General features: G+C 40.1%; 1 protein-coding gene across 1 annotated transcript; it reads right to left on the bottom strand.

Annotated features, from left to right (window-relative positions):
* Positions 1-1,187: 1,187 nt before the first annotated feature.
* THOC7 (THO complex subunit 7) lies at positions 1,188-10,466 on the bottom strand. Its single transcript, XM_080350230.1, has 8 exons — positions 10,226-10,466; positions 9,664-9,781; positions 8,646-8,773; positions 7,801-7,887; positions 6,280-6,337; positions 3,007-3,073; positions 2,815-2,884; positions 1,188-1,573 (listed from the first exon to the last, which is right to left on the bottom strand). The coding sequence occupies exons 1-8, from the start codon at positions 10,242-10,244 to the stop codon at positions 1,506-1,508; spliced, it is 615 nt and encodes a 204-aa protein (XP_080206356.1). The 5' UTR covers positions 10,245-10,466; the 3' UTR covers positions 1,188-1,505.
* Between the last annotated feature and the right edge of the window lie 5,510 nt (positions 10,467-15,976).

Here is a 15,976-nt window from a genome sequence, read left to right as displayed (position 1 = left end):
GGAGCACTGCATGTCTACACAGGCTCTAGCAGGCAAACCTGAGCTTCCCCTGTGTTCTGAGCTGACCAGCTGTGAACCAGACAACTTTTGACAGCTTATTAGTCCGGGGCTGCCCCATGCTACTGAAGTTGTGTGACTTCTTGTTCAGCTGGCTTGCCTTTAGCAAACTTGGAATGCAAGCAAAACAAGCTTGGATACGTCTGTTCAGCCCAACGCACACAGATCCACAGGCACTGAGAGTGGGAACTATATGGCATTAGACTATAAAAGTCCAAAGTCACAATCCTGGAAAACTCCCTCAGCTGTCACCTAGTTTGAAGAGGCCCTATTCTATATAACATCATTATTTTACTTAAACCATGTATGCTTATGGGTCAGTCTGAGCGAGATTCAAAATGTGGTCCTTTACCCAAACCACTGTAAGGTTTTGATTTAACAGGTGGTTTAGATCATGGCTAACAGGTAGTGACATGACCTGCTACTGTCCCTTGCTTCTTCCTCCCTGCCTTATAAAATCTGTATTTTCTACCTCCCAACCAACTGCTTGGACTGCAGGATGATCCAGATTCCACCCTCCCTATTAATAATAACAGTATTTGAAATTGTTTAACATTACGATTGCCGCTCTACCACTTCGGTTTGTCATTATGAGAAAGGAAGGGTTCCACCATCTGTTTCAGGAACTATGATGTATTTCATAATAGTCAATTGACAGATAAACTCCAGAAGCAGATTACAAATAGTATCAGGATTAGATTCCTGGTTCTACAAGAACAAAGCTTTAAAATTGCATCTTTAAACGTGTCATTTCAAAATTTGACTTTTGATATGGTTGCACAGACCACAGCACAGCGAGGCTCAGATCACTGCAGTCCTTTCCATCATGTTAAGGAAAAAAATAAAGCTAGTACAGTATGATTTTTGCTGTTTTACACCTCTTGACAAGTATTAATTCTACAGAAGTAATTTTATATGAAACTAGCAAATTCTAGTCTAGTCACAGGTAAGTTCTAAAATGGCAGCTACTTTAAAAAAATTAAGATCAAACTTAGTTCAGTTTTAGGTCCCATCTGGACAAGGGTGTGGAAGGTGGGACTCAGGCACAGATGCGTTGCCCTCAGCCCAGCATCAAGTGAGAAAGGAAGCCCATACTATTAGGCTCAATGCCTACTAAAAATAGGAAACTCTTTGTAAAAACCTTTTATTGACAATGTTTTGCAAACACCTCAGTTAACAAGTACTGTGCAGAAGCTTCATCCTTTGTAAAACAAACTGTATTTCTTGTCACAAATTACAAAGTTTGTGGATTAATGCAAATGCCTGTCTGCACAGACCTGTAACTGTTTTCCTCTGAAGCATAAGCAAAACACGTATTTTTGTATAAAAATTCATGGAAGCAGTAGAAAACTATTTTTCGGTTCCATCTCTCTTACTCTTGGCTTTAATACAAAGTGAAGACACTTGGATATTCTTCAATAGTATAGTCAGTAGTCTTCATATTACATCTACTGTTTGGTTTCTGTTTCCATCTGAGTTTCTTGAGATTCTTCAGCTTCTGAAAGTTTTTCATCATCTAGAATTCAATAGTACTATTAGTCAAACATGCTTGGTTATATATTTACAGACTATATTGCAGAGCTGTGTCCCACTTAAATATTTTATGGTAATTGCCTTAAATGTGTAGTTGAGTATGTCATTATACAAAATGCTATTGTTCAAACAAAACAAAATCTTCAAAGTTTTTAAGGCTGTTACCTGTAACAGCTATTACAGGAAACATGGGATAAGCCCTATAGTACCAAATCAAGCAAACAGTACTGGGTTGCTTTAAGTTACATGCCTTCTCTTTGCCTATTAAATATTTATCTCAAACTGAAGCTGTGCCTTCCACTCAAATGTTATTTCCTTCCCAAATTCTAGTAGCTGAAAGGTAATCTATACATTCATGTGAAAATGTATTTTAGAGACTAATATTTAAGCAAGCGTTAGTAACACATAATAACAATAACCTTCTGCTAAAGTGCACCTAGGATTAACCGTTCATTCTGCTTAAGAAGATCTAGACGGCCTTAGGGAATGAAAGTCTGCTCTTATAGCCATCTCTGTATGTTAAGCGGGTCATGCTCAGTGGCTATATTAATTATTCTGTCTTGGAAACACACAGTAAAAATCCAGCAAATAATATTTAAAACAATGTTATCCATCTTAGAGAATGAAAAGCATTGATTTGAAAACATTAAGTACTTGTATGACAAAAGATGAGTGTAACTGAATTCCTGAATTTAGTTCTTGTGTATGGCAGTTATAGTCCCTGCTCTATTCCGGACTCACTGTCCAAGTAGGTAAGTCATTTAGCTTTCCTGTATTCCAGTTTCTTTTTAGTAAAGTGTCAAACAATACCATGATGGCAGTGACATGTTCAAAACTACTGAAACAGGAATGACACAAATAAGTGTGGAAACTATGCACACAACTACTTTTCTGTAACGAAATACCTTCTGTTTAAAAAAAGAAAAAATAAAAAAAACCTAACCACTCAAATTGTTATTCTCTGTCCCCACATTTTCAAGAAGTCCATTGCCTACAGATTAATGTGAAGCTAGGCAGGAAATGACACAGTGGCTGGCTTGTAGAAGAAAGAACTTCTGAGTAGGCTCTGGACTACTACTTAGTTCTGGGAAAAGAAATGCTGCCAATGCAAGAGGGCACCAACCTCAATTGCACAAAGCCAGTCCACTGCTGGAAGCTGTGATTCCTTTTGATACACTGAAACCCAACCCAGTTTCATATATATTACCTAAGAACACCACTTACTTTCCAGGGTTTGCTGAAGTTCATGGATGGTGCTCAGGAGAACATGAAACTGTTTTCTTCTCAGCTCCAACTGGAATGATAAAATATATATTTTAGAAAGAGAGAGCACCACCACCAAACAACCCATAGCAGAAGCTCCATTAATTATATTCCTAATAAATAATTATATGACAATCTCTGTGAAATCCCTACCTTATCTTCAACATTTTCTTTAATATGAGAAAGGTGTTGAAGTTCTTTTCCCAAAGCTTCCAGCTGCCTGAAAAGAAATTGTCACAGTATTTTTTCAAAGTTCTGTAAATTCTTCAAAAATAGATTTGAACTAAGTGGAGGAAAAGGAACCATTAAATAAACAGCACATGTAAACAAAGCATAAAAAATGAAATTAAACAGAGACATAAATGTTACACTATTATGCCATAAACATGTAATTTCAGGACTTTTACAGAAAACAAGACCTCCAAGCATGACTGCAGTTGTACACGGGGCAGAGTACTGGGCAACATGTAGACCTTAGAGTAGGCATATGTAGAATAATCTACATTTTTGATGAGACTACATAATACAGCTTATGCCTCAGCATACAGAATTCAGCACTGTGTTCCATATAAATGCTCATTTCCTTCTCAAATGCCAGTTTTTATTTTAATTGATTGTCTCTCACATTAAGAGATAAAGGAAACATACAACACCTACAATCTTCATTATTAGTCATATCCTTTTGAAATACATCATCTTTCAACACCTGTTCGGGATCTTTCTGCAAGCATTTGACTGTTTTCTGTTCTCACTTGGCCCCACCACAGACCACCATGATCCTTTCTGAGGTAGGAGAAAGAATAACAGGTACTACCATGTGCTTTCAAATGAGGATGAAGCATCAACTCCTACACTCAAACCTCCAGTTTGGCCTTTCTGCTTTTCCTCTAATGCCCATCATAATTTATGCTCCATGTAATGAGAACAATCTGTTTATTTAAAGATTACCTGGACTGAGACTGACCATCCCTGATTAATTAGGAGGCAGAGCCGTACAGGGGTCAGCAAGGGATTTTATTACTCCTGCAACTAGTCTGGGCAGGGAACCACTAAAAGGCCTCCAGTCCTAAGTAACGGATGGGAAAAAAGGTCTGGTTTAGTGCTACCTGAAGGTATTGTCTTTTTTTGAGCCAGTATGCTTGGTACTTCGAGCAAATGCCTGAAAGGGGCTTGGATGTGATATTATCCTTTCCTATAATGGAAATGGGTTAACGCCTTACAGGCTCATACAGTGGTTTTCCCAGTACTTGGTTTCTGTTTTCTGAAAGACTTCTGTTTGGCCGAATCTGGGTGTTTATAGTGTGCTGTCAGGTATAAGCAGACTGTGAATTTTTTCTCTAGTAACATCTGAGCCACATCTGGCATTTGACTTCTTTTACTTTCCACTTCAGGGAATCTGTGCCTAGCCTTCTCATTTTTGTATCTCCTTTTCTATGACTTAGTGTCATTTCTTGGTCCTCTTAAGAGCTCGTCCGATAGGGCATCTAATAACACTGTGGGCACTGCCATTTAGTAGATCAGCTCCTGTCACTTCCTGAATTGGCTCCTGTGTATTACTTGTGACTAAGCCTATAACAGCTTCTCTTCTTTTGTGCTGTATGACTAGTTGTTCCGAGAAACAGCCCCTTAAAAGCATAAAGAAAGTATGTTTTCTGAACTTTGTCCTATTGTGCCACATGAGCTGCAAAAGCTATAAATGTATCTCTCGCAATCAACCAGGACATTTCTCCTCACAAGTTTTCTCAAGTGTTTTGAGTGATTAAGAGTTCCATGAAAAGCATGACATTGTTAGTAAGACTTCCTCTGTTCTGACTGAAGGGTTGCCCTTTTTGGTTCATCGCAGGATTTTCTGCATACTTTCCTCAAACTGGAGAGAAAGAAAGCCTTGTAATGAAAACACTGGATGAAAACTTTATCTAGTTCCTATATTTAAAATCTATGCACATAAAGAGGTCGGTTAAAGCTAAAATACCTACAAACCAAGCTCCCTTTAAAAACGTTCCATTCTATTACTATGTCCTATTTCCCCCATCTGTAAAATGGGGGATCATACTCTGCTACAGTTCAAGTCTGTGTCTTCGACTACAGATATGAAGGACTAAGGACAGAAGGGCACATACTGTAGTCATTCCTCCAGTGGATGAAGATATTGGTATTTCTAAATGTAGTATAGTCTCCTAAAGAGATGACAAAATCAAGTTTAAGACAAAAATGCCACATTTACTAGCTGTAACTTACGACCATTTCTAGCTTTGTTAAAGAAACTTATGCTTGGATGTGTTTAGCAAACTTAGAACAACCTCCCAAAACCTAAATGACATAGCACCCTCTACGAAAAAAAAAAGTATTATCATTTAGTTGTTTCCATTCTTTATCAATTTACTCATCTCAAAAACTTCACTTTTGACAATTCTTTATGATGAAGCCTCACTTCATAAACAGCACATGCTGATTAATGAAATAAGAAGTAGTTAAGCCTCATGAGAATTGCCTGTAATAATCAAAGTTGTGGTAATGAAATCAAGGCACAGAAAAACAACACACAAGAAAAACGTGTGAAATATTCTCTGTGGCTTATAGCTATAAAAATGCTATTATAATACAACCAAAAATCTTGCTTTTGGTATGAAAGACCATAGAATGGGAAAATAAATCCTCTGTCTGCAATTTCACTGAAAGTTGGCAGCAGGTTAGGGACAAGCTGCACTTAACTGAGAACAGTAACCCCATGCTACATCTTTAACCAGGTTAAGAACAAACTCATAGATGCAACGAGTCCTGAAACGTTTCTGTGGCTTGATAAAGTTAAAAATATTATCTCCCTACAACTGCCAAAAATGATCCAAAAGCACAGATAGTGATCCAAATCCAACAATGACACAAACAATGCTATAAGTTACATTAGACCTACATTACAGGTAGGTCTAACCTGCATGCCAGGACACATTATATTTTGGGACGCGACATAGTAATTTATAACCAGGCATGCAGGAACAACCACTACAAGGAAAACATAAAAACAAAATAATAAAATCCAAGAGCTTTCTCCTGTTTTCTCTCATTCCACTTTACTTGTCGTGTGTTATTTATTTTGCATGGCTACTGAACCCCTTGCTGGTGTACTTTACAGCACTTCCACACTATCTCTCTTTTCTGAGGAACTGGTTCCCAGCAAACTGACATTAGATGTGCATTTACTTCTGAGTTTGCTTATTCACCTTAACAATGGAAAACTTTCAAATATAAAATTATTAGCAATGCTTCTGAACCCATACAGATAGGCACAATTTGAAAATGAAACCCAAGCTTTCCTTGTGTCAAAAGAAACTATATAGAAGTGAGGAAAGGTCAAACTAAAAAGAAATATCAAATCTGATGACTTCTAACTTACTGGCTTATCATAATTTAATGGAGTCTCATACTTACTTTAATGTTTCATGTCTGTCTGGATGGTGTTGTATGACTTTGGCCAACGCATCATACTCTGAAAGAAATTTAAATAGTTAGTCTAAATAATTCTGGAAGTATAGATTCAAGAACCAAAAATCAAGTACCCTAGAACGGTACAGATTCTTTTTCCTTCTTGAAAAACTGGTTTTACACTTTTCAAATTTGTACATACCTTACATAGATATAAATACCTACAAATATATATATTAAGGTATATAATTTATACTACGCTATAACATTTCAAAGTAGATGATTACATCAAAAGAGATTTTAAATAAACTACAGATATGATTACAGGCCATTATTTACTCACTCAAACTTAAGCTATCCAGTGCTAGTGATTCATAAAGGATAAGGCCAGAAAACACAACTTTTAGATTGCTCTGCATTGCTGCACACTTGTTTTTTTGTATGTGAACATCAGTATTGATTTTAGATACAATGTAGTGTATATGTACAGAACACAGTGTTAACAAGATGTCACACATAAACATTTAAGATTTTGAGAAAAAAGTATAAAATGCTGCGTATGAAAACAACAGGATTTTTTTAAACTGTATTCCACATTAGCAATAACATTATGATTCTACAGGCAGCTAACAAAGGCATTTCCTGATAGTAAGATTGCACATATACCAATTACCTCATCACATGGTAAAATTTGTGCTGCAAGCTGGACAGAACATATCAAAAAGGAAACACTTCAGACCTATGTTTGTGAAGATATAAGAACTCTACATTCCTACTAGTTAAGGTTCTTTTAATTTCCAGTAGAGTCTAAATTTCCAGTTAAGTCTAAAATTATTGAAAAATTGATCAAATAGTTGTATCTAAAACCTTTCCTTCGTTGTACTTTTAATAATTTTCTTTTTGCATTCCATTTATTAAGAAGAAACAAATTCTTGCTTCTCCTCAATTGCTAATCTTTTGATAAGAGAGTATTACAGGGAAATGCTTTGTTTCAATTGAAATTATCAGCACGTAGGTTTAAGAGTAGGGAGAAAATACACCTGCCATAACAGGTATTCAGTAAAGACACATGCAGAGTTGTTGGGTGTGTAACTGGCACCACTGTCTGTGTGCTGAGACATCATCATCTTTTGAGAGCTGAAGGAACACACTTGCATGATCATCAGTGCTGGCTGTAAGTCTTTTCCCACTGTTAATAATGTGCTTTAGTTCTTCACGAGTCACCTGAATTGTGGTAAGATGCTCTTGGGGTTTTTCTTTGGCTTGAAAACATCTCTCTGAACTATTGTTCTATTTTTTTCTGATTTTGGACATCATTGAGATCTATTGGTTCACTCTTGCCTGCCTCATCCACCAAAAACTTTCAGTTGTGGATGTAGAACCCACCAGACTATAAACATAGTATTCGTGATGCCAGTATATTCCCTTACACTTCAAAAATTTGTAAACTATTTTCTGATACAATATAATTCAGAAGATAACAAAATAAGGAAGGCAACCAGTGTAAATACAGATATTGCTCCTTACCCTGGCGATTTTTTCGAATTCTTTTTGCTTGCAGGATTTGTTTTTTGCATTCAGAAATCTTCTCATGTGCTGCAGCTATACTATTTTCTTAAGAAAAAAAAAATGTACAGAGTCATATTGAAATCAAACAATACATATAAACAAGCCATTCTGCTAAATTATAAAAAGATAAAGAGCCGTTTGTGACATGGCGGCCTGCTAGCTCCATCAGCTTCACAAGTACATGCACTTCAATAGGTTAAAAATGTTTGTATATATTTTATATACTGATAAGATGCTTACACCTTATGTATGAGTGCTATCTATTAAGAAAATGAGGGGGAAAAAAAAAATCAACCACTCATATCTATCATCATCTCCCCTATGAGGAAAGGCTGAGGGAGCTGGGTCTCTTTAGCTTGGAGAAGAGGAAACTGAGGAGTGACCTCATTAATGTTTATAAATATGTAAGGGGTGAGTGTCAGAAGGATGGAACCAGGCTCTTCTTGGTGACAACCAATGATAAGACAAGGGGCAATGGATACAAACTGGAACACAGGAGGTTCCACTTAAATATGAGAAGAAACTTCTCAGTGAGGGTAAGAGAGCCTGGACCGGGCTGCCCAGGGAAGCTGTGGAGTCTCCTCCTCTGCAGACATTCAAACCTGCCTGGACACCTTCCTGTGTAACCTTATCTGGGTGTTCCTGCTCCAGCATGGGCATTGGACTGGATGAGCTTTTGAGGTCCCTTCCACTCCCTGACATTCTGTGATTCTGTGATATATTATGTTCACCAGAACTGGCTCAAGCTTGTTAATAAAACAGAAACTGCCAAAGAGAAAACAGTAAAATTTTATCATTTTTACCTATATCCTTATAGATTTTTTCATAATTTTCCATTTCTCTCAGGTTCATATCGTACACCAGAAGAGTTTTTCCCATTGAAAATTCACATTGTGATAAAGTACTCAGCATTCGTTGGTACTGGCTGTAACTGGAAACAGACAAGATATTTATTCCCAAGCAGCATAAAAATAGCCCCTACCTTTACAAAACAAAACAAAACAAAGCCTCATGTAGCATAAGGAACAATTAAATAACAATTGTTAAAGAATTATTTCCAAGACTCAATATATAATTTTTTGAAAGTGCAGTTAGAAACATTGTACCCGTTAATTCTGCTGTCGTGTCCTTAAAGGTGCAAAGTGAGTATTAAAGCAATGGGCAGATTCATCCAGGGCTTATAAACTTCACGGCTAAGGTTGGCTCTGTGACTGCTGGGATTAGTATTTTAGTACTGCAGTGCTTCTCTGAACGCACAATTGCTATATTGTGTCCTCCTGGAATTTATATCCACTGCTAGTACGGACCTCACAGCAACACACAAAAACTGTCGCTCATCCCTTACTATCTTAGCCTGTTGGGCATTTGTTTTGTTTTGTTAAAAAACAAGAGAACCGCAGCAGCAGAAATACCAGCAGTACTACCCTTCCTTAACAAAACAAATGCAGAACTGCCAAGTAAAACACTCGAGTCCTGATCCTGTTACAATAGTGGGACTCTGGGACGGATCACACAGCAGCACCATGATCCTGAGGGCACCGGAGCGGCGCTGGCAGATGCCGCCTGCAGCCTTCAGAAACTTCTGACCTGGCTCTCGCCTTCTTCTCCTGCCACAGCGCTCAGCTTTTGTCCTGGGAACACCACAGAGCCATACCCGAAAGCAGATGTATACATTTTAACATGGATGTTTCCAAAAAGGATCAAGCGCAGTTTTCCACTAAAATGCAAGCTAAGCAGTTTCAAGACTAAAATAAACAAACAAAAAACAAACAAAAGCCAACAGCAACAACACAAAACCAAACCAAACCAGAAAACAAATACCCTTCCTCTTGAGATCCGGAATTACACCACTTAATGAAACTCTTCACCAACAAATTGATCCTCCTGTCGTCACCAGCACCATCGCCATCGATCAGAAGTCGCTTGCGGATAACTTCATCTGAGGAGAAACTCCTATTTAATGGCAGCCGCACGCCAGGGCCGAGCGCGGGTTTCAGTCCGCGCCTTCAGAGAACGACTCCCGGGGCTAAACCGCGAGGATCTGTTGAACAGGAGCCCGCCCCGGGCGAAGCGCGGGGCTGAGGGACCCTGGGGGCGCCCACAGCCCGGGCGTTCCCCGGCATGAAGGGCCCGGGAGCGGGGCTGCGGGGTCGCGGCCGGGATGGAGGCCCATCTGCGGGGTGAGAGGCCGGGGATGTGGCTCGGGGGGCCGCGGGGAGAGGCCCGAGGCCGCGGCACGGGGAGCTCGTCCCCGGAGATCGGCCGGGGCCGTGCAGCGGGCGGGAGGCGAGGCGGGCCCGGCGCGGCGGGGAGCCGAGCGGAGCGGAGCGGGCAGGGGTCGGGGCGCGGGGAGGGAGGGAGGAAGGAGGGAGGGAGGTCTCACCGTCGGTCACGGCCCCCATGGCGGCGAGTGCCGGAGCCGGCGGGGCGGCGGCAGCAGCGAGTGAGGTCAGCTTCCCACAATGCAGCCGGCGAGAGCGGCGGCCATGGAGGGGGAGGCGACGGCGGCGGCTGGGGCCTGAGCCGGCTGGCGGCGGACGCGCGGCCCGGCGGCGGCTGCGGGGAGGGCCGGCGGGCGAGGCCTGCGCCCCGCGTGGAACCGGCCCCCTGGCGAGGGGCGGCCCCGCCAGGTGAGGGGCCGACGGGGGAGGGAAGCGGCGGTCCCCGCAGCCAGGCTCCACCTTCCCGCCCCCGCCACCGCGCCCCCGGCCCCGCCGCCCCCCGCCCGAGCCGCCCCGCCATGCCCCCGGCACATGCTCCCTTGCCCTCGACGTGCCGGCCCGGGGGGCGCCCGAGCTGCCCCTGCGCTGCCCTCCTGCCGCGCTCCCGCCTCAGAGCGTCCTCCCGGGGCCACCCACCATCGCCCTTGGCGGCCCCATCCTCCCCTCGCCGGGCTCCCGCGTGGCCTCGGCCCCGCGAGGGTGGCGGTGGTAGCAGCGCAGGGGAACAGGTGGCTGGTCCTGCCATGGTGCTCAGCACCGAGGTCATGGCGTTGTGAGGGTGCTGGAGGCTGGTCCCCGTGGCTGGAGGGAGCGGGAGCACCAGCCCTGCGGTCCTGCTCCCTGGTGAGGGTGCAGAGGACATGGCGCAGGTGTGAGGGACCCGGGCTGGCTGCCCTGGGCCACCCTTGGGATCATCCCCACTCGATGCTGGGAAGACGAGCAGCAGGGCCTGGGGTGTGCCGAAAATCATCATTCCGATATGTTTCCTGGGGAGTTTGGCTGTCACAAGTGGATGGGAACAAAAGTTGTTTCTTCCTACCCTGAAAAACTAAGCTGGCACTGGAAATAAAGGCTAGAGGTGTCTAGAGAAAAGATATATTAAGGTGTTACCAACACCAAGTGTTGAGTTTTAGGGTTTTGGTCCACAGACTTTAACACTTGGGCAGTGCTAAAGCTGGCAATGTTACTGTGGTACGTCATAGTGCATGAGACATATGCCCAGAGCCTGACACCCTCATGTCCCCTCTTCATTTTGGTTTGGACACTTAAGTAGCTTGTTCTGCAAAGCACCTTGCATTTGTAATTTTAGGGTCCTGGATGAGATCAGGGTAAGAAGAGAACAAAGTAAGTGCGTTCTACAACCTATGCTTTCCTGGTTTTAGAGCTGTGAGTGATTACAAGGTGCTTGTTTTGTTCTGGATAGCGGCATTTAAACACTATGGATTTGTAGACTGTTTCAAGCCAGTGCTCTGTCTTCAGTAGGCAACTGGATAGATTCTTTGGAAGATGCTATTGGGAAAGCATTACAGGGAGAGGTCATTAAACCTCACCTGAACTTTTGAGAATAAAGAGTTTCCAACATAGAAAACCTGGATAAGCCATTCGTGTTCTTGAAATTTTTATGTATTATTATGTGATTAGTGGGTGATACAATTTTATATGAAAACATAACTCTCTATTCAGTTACACAAAGTTTGGACCAAAGAGCAGGCCATGAATTCATAAGCTATGTACGCACTATTAAAACCCCTCACTCTTATGAACTCTGAATTTGTTGCCATTTAATATAGTTGGTTTGACAAAAGCCTTTGTTTTTCCTAAGGCTTTGGTCACTATGCTCTAGGCATTTTGTTTTGGCACAGAGTGGGAAGAAGACTTAGTTGAACTTCTCTACACAAATTTTACACAGTACTGTTTGTTGTTGCCTTTCCCACTTTACCCACTGATAACCTCTTGGAAGTCTTAAGCATCTGCTCTTATCGAGACTTAACATTTTTTTGCCCTTCTCTCAGCTCTTTCAATTTTCTGAGTCCTTTCTGTTTCTACCGTGGAGAAAAGTTGATCTGAAGACTAGTGTAGGTGAAAATCCACTATTATTTATTTAGTCATGATAGAATACTTTAGTGTTATTTTCTGCCATTCAATCCAATATAATATTTTCTTGCTTTTTGTTCATCATTCCAGTGTTGGTCAGATAGTCTTATTAAACTCTCCACAATGACAAATAGATAGTCCTTGAGTAATTAATTTAGAGTACAGTAGCCCGTATGATTAGTTAATAATATTTAATGACTTTTGCGCTGTTCTTATCTTCATATGTGTTACTAATTACAAGATTCTTGCAAATTCTTTGTTCTGGGTCTTAGGCTTATAAGAACAATTTAGGGAACAAACCCATTCTTTTTCTTTTTAAGACAGGGCTTTCAGGCGTCGTCAATGTTCATTAAATTTTTTTGAATGTGAAGTAGAACTTGGTAAATACATCATCAAGGCTAAGGCTATGTATTGATGTAATAAATGTTCTCTTTCCTGTTCTCTGTTGCCATTTTAAACAACCACAAGATGTTTTTGCCCAGGAAGCTAGTTCCACCTTGCTGGATTTCTATAAGCATTTGAGTATTCACTATGTCTTTGGAGTCTTCTTTCAATCTGGAGTCTTCTATCCATTTCCAAGTAGGGTTCTTTATTTTGTAAGTAAGAAACAACCCTTGTTTCACTTGTATGGAGTGTGTGTTGCAACAGGAAAAAAGTGCCCTGCACAGAGTATGGCACCTTTCTCCATGCCAGCTCTTTTGGAATAAGTACCTGTGTGTGCAAGCTTTCAACCAAGCTAAATGTGGTGTAGTTTTCCCTCTTCCCTTGAATTCCTTTATGTGTACCATATGGTAAGACCCTGAAGCAGCTTATACATAATAATTTGTTGCACAGCTATCCTTGTCAAAAGTGTTAAATGATCCTCTGTAATGTTTCCAGGTGACTCTGGATACAGGAAGTATAAGCTTAGGTGAGGTTAGTACTGCAAGATGTTACACGTGTGTGGAGCTGGCTCAGATTTTTCATCAGTATCTTTTCTTTGCGGAAAATGGCTTTTAAGTACACCAGATTTTTATTTATTTTTTTTTAATTGAGGAAATCTGTTAATGTTGAAGTTTTATTTCCTTTAAAAAAATCTATGAAAGGCAAAGTTTAAAGTGACTTTATACCTCCTCCCCTTTTATTTAACTATGTATTTATATAATTTTGTTTCCAACTACAGAAAAAGTTAAAGGGGAAGAAGCTTTTTATAGTATTCCAGGCTATAATGAGCTATGATTTTTACAGCTAAGAAAACAACTTTAACTATTGATGAGGTGGATTGAAAATATTTTTCCTAAGCCTCCTTAATAATTTATAAGGTGGTTTTGAATTCCAGGTTTTCTTCGTGTTGAATAACTTCTAAATCAGACTGTTGTGTGGCACTAAATCTTACAAAGATCTAAGAATAGTAGGTCAGAAACTACAAGGTATTTTTAACCAGTCCAACCTATATTCTTGTCAGGAAGCCATACCCAATTTATTTAGCGAGACCTATTTTCTGTAAGCCTATGTTTAGCGTTACTTTTTGCCACTATCCTTTATTTTTCTGTTGATTGTGTACCATGATTTTGTGCAAAACTGATACCAAGCTAGACTATTGGTGTCACCCTGTTCTCTCATTTTAAATTATGCTAGAGTGTTGTATTTTCTTTGCAGCCTTTTTTAGCCTCAGCGTTTACTGAAAACTAGCATCAGTATTTCAAGTGCTTGTCATCTTGTTCTGTAAAAATTCTTAGACACTGGCTGTCTAGTTCTGCAGATATTTAGATAATAAAACAGAATTTTTTCAATCCAGTGACTGGGGTAAAATAGAAATAGGGTTTCTATTTTATTTTTTTTTCTTTTTCAGATCCTGAGCAATGTGGTTCTTTCTTAGCCTTGTAAAAAGCTTTCCTAACATGGACCCTTGTGTTTCTGCAGAGCCAGCACATTTTCATAGAATTACAATGTAACGAGAGAAGGGAGAGTGAAAATACTTGTTGCGACTGTAGTAACAATAACAATAATTTAAAAATGCAATATTTTATTATCCAAACAGTAATCGATTTTGCTGTCTGCTGCCTGTGTTACCAAGATTGATTAAACGTACTGTTAATACTGTACTTTAAATACCAGGCTCCTATCAGATAATAATGTGACTGCAAGTTGTAGGCTTTTATGTAGGATTTCTTTTTTAAATTATTTTTCACTTTGTAACTCAAAGAAGCGTGTACAATTCCAGAAATTTTGACCAAAGTATTTTGCAAAGTACAAGTCCTGGAAATATTTTGCTTGTTAGAAAGATACTTCTTTACTCCTGATTTTCTTGTGAAGGGAGACAAAAGCTTATCTTAGTAATTTAAAAAAAATAGTGCTGCATGGTCCTTTTAATAATTTTTGCCTAAGTAAAAGGCCCTGTCTCTTGGTTAATCTAGATTATACAGGTGGCATCCTGATATTGCACTTTTACAGATAACTTCACAGGAATTATGTAACAGCTTTCCACATTTCATATCTGGATCCTACTGAACATATATAAAGCTTGAAGATCAACTATTGTACATTGAAGGTGATTTGTCATTAATTTTTTAAAGCTTGTCAAACTCAAGTTGAAATGACATGATACTGGGTATTTAGGTATTCAGTGTAGAAAACTGACCTTAGAGATGCAGGGATGCTCCCAGTGAATGAAAACACACATGCCAAATGTGCTTTAATTGAGGAGGGGGAATTATCAGACATTAGAAGTGCTACCCGGGATCGTGGTGCCTGGTTCCAGTGACTTAGTAGATTCCCACTTGGCAAGAAAGTCAAGGTGTTTCAACAGGTCTCTCATGAAACTCAGTGTCATGAAACTGCTGCAAGACAGATTTGATGGTTAGATTTTTCTTTTAATCTAAAAATCACTGACACTGTAGACTTCAGCTGTCTGTGCGATGCCTCGGAGATCCCACACTCTATGATTTAAAATGACTGTCAGGTAGTTTTAGAGTAGCTTTTCATGTATTTTGTAAGGAAGCAGCCTCCCATTCTTTTAGAATTGTTTTTGGCAGGATTAGTCAGCTATCTAGTACCCTCTTAGTTTGTTGGCAGGATGTTTTCATTGTGGCTTTCTTAATTTTTTAATTTTTTTTTTTTAATGAGTAAGAGCGTATTTTTATTTTTGCTTCCCCAGTCCTTCATGGGTTTGGTAGCATGTGCATTGTGCCCTGATGATCATCAGTGGCGTGCCAGAGGTGTCAGAGGAAGAGGCGGATAATGAATGAGGCTTTAACACTGACCAAGGAGAAGAATTTGTCTTTGTTGGCATCGGGCCAAGTAGTAAATGTATTTAACTGTGGGTTGAAACACTGGATTAACAATAAGTGAGTTGTGAATATCATATTTACTTGAATCATGCTTAAATATATAACTGTTAGTGCTACTGAGGAAATTTTGCACAGGGATTACAAGGGAAAAGGGGCATTTCCTCCTGTGGAAAGCAGCTTTTGCCCAACTTCAGAGAGGTGTTTTCTGAATCACGTGGCCAGATGCTTTGACTTGGCTAAGAAAGCTGAATCAGAGCTATTGCACAGCTTCTGAGTCAGCTTTTCAAATTTTAATAAAAGTTGGTTGGTTGGGCTTGTTTTGTTTTATTTTTTTTTTTTTAAAGCAGTCCAAATCTGTAAAAGAAGACCCAGAAATTTTACAGGCTTTGAGCTTGGCTGCGTCATGGAGAGATGTTGGAAGAAACACTTGTATCCCAGAAGATAAAGAAAAAGAGTATCAGGTCTATATCGATAAACATACGTTTCTCCTTTTACATTGGGTTTATGTTTTGCTTTGGATTATTTTATAGTTTATTTTCTTTTAATAGG

Source organism: Nesoenas mayeri (genome assembly GCF_963082525.1).
Source record: "Nesoenas mayeri genome assembly, chromosome: 10".
Classification (NCBI taxonomy): domain Eukaryota; kingdom Metazoa; phylum Chordata; class Aves; order Columbiformes; family Columbidae; genus Nesoenas; species Nesoenas mayeri.
Note: the sequence above shows the minus strand (reverse complement) of the source record. Positions and strands in the feature narration are given on the sequence as shown.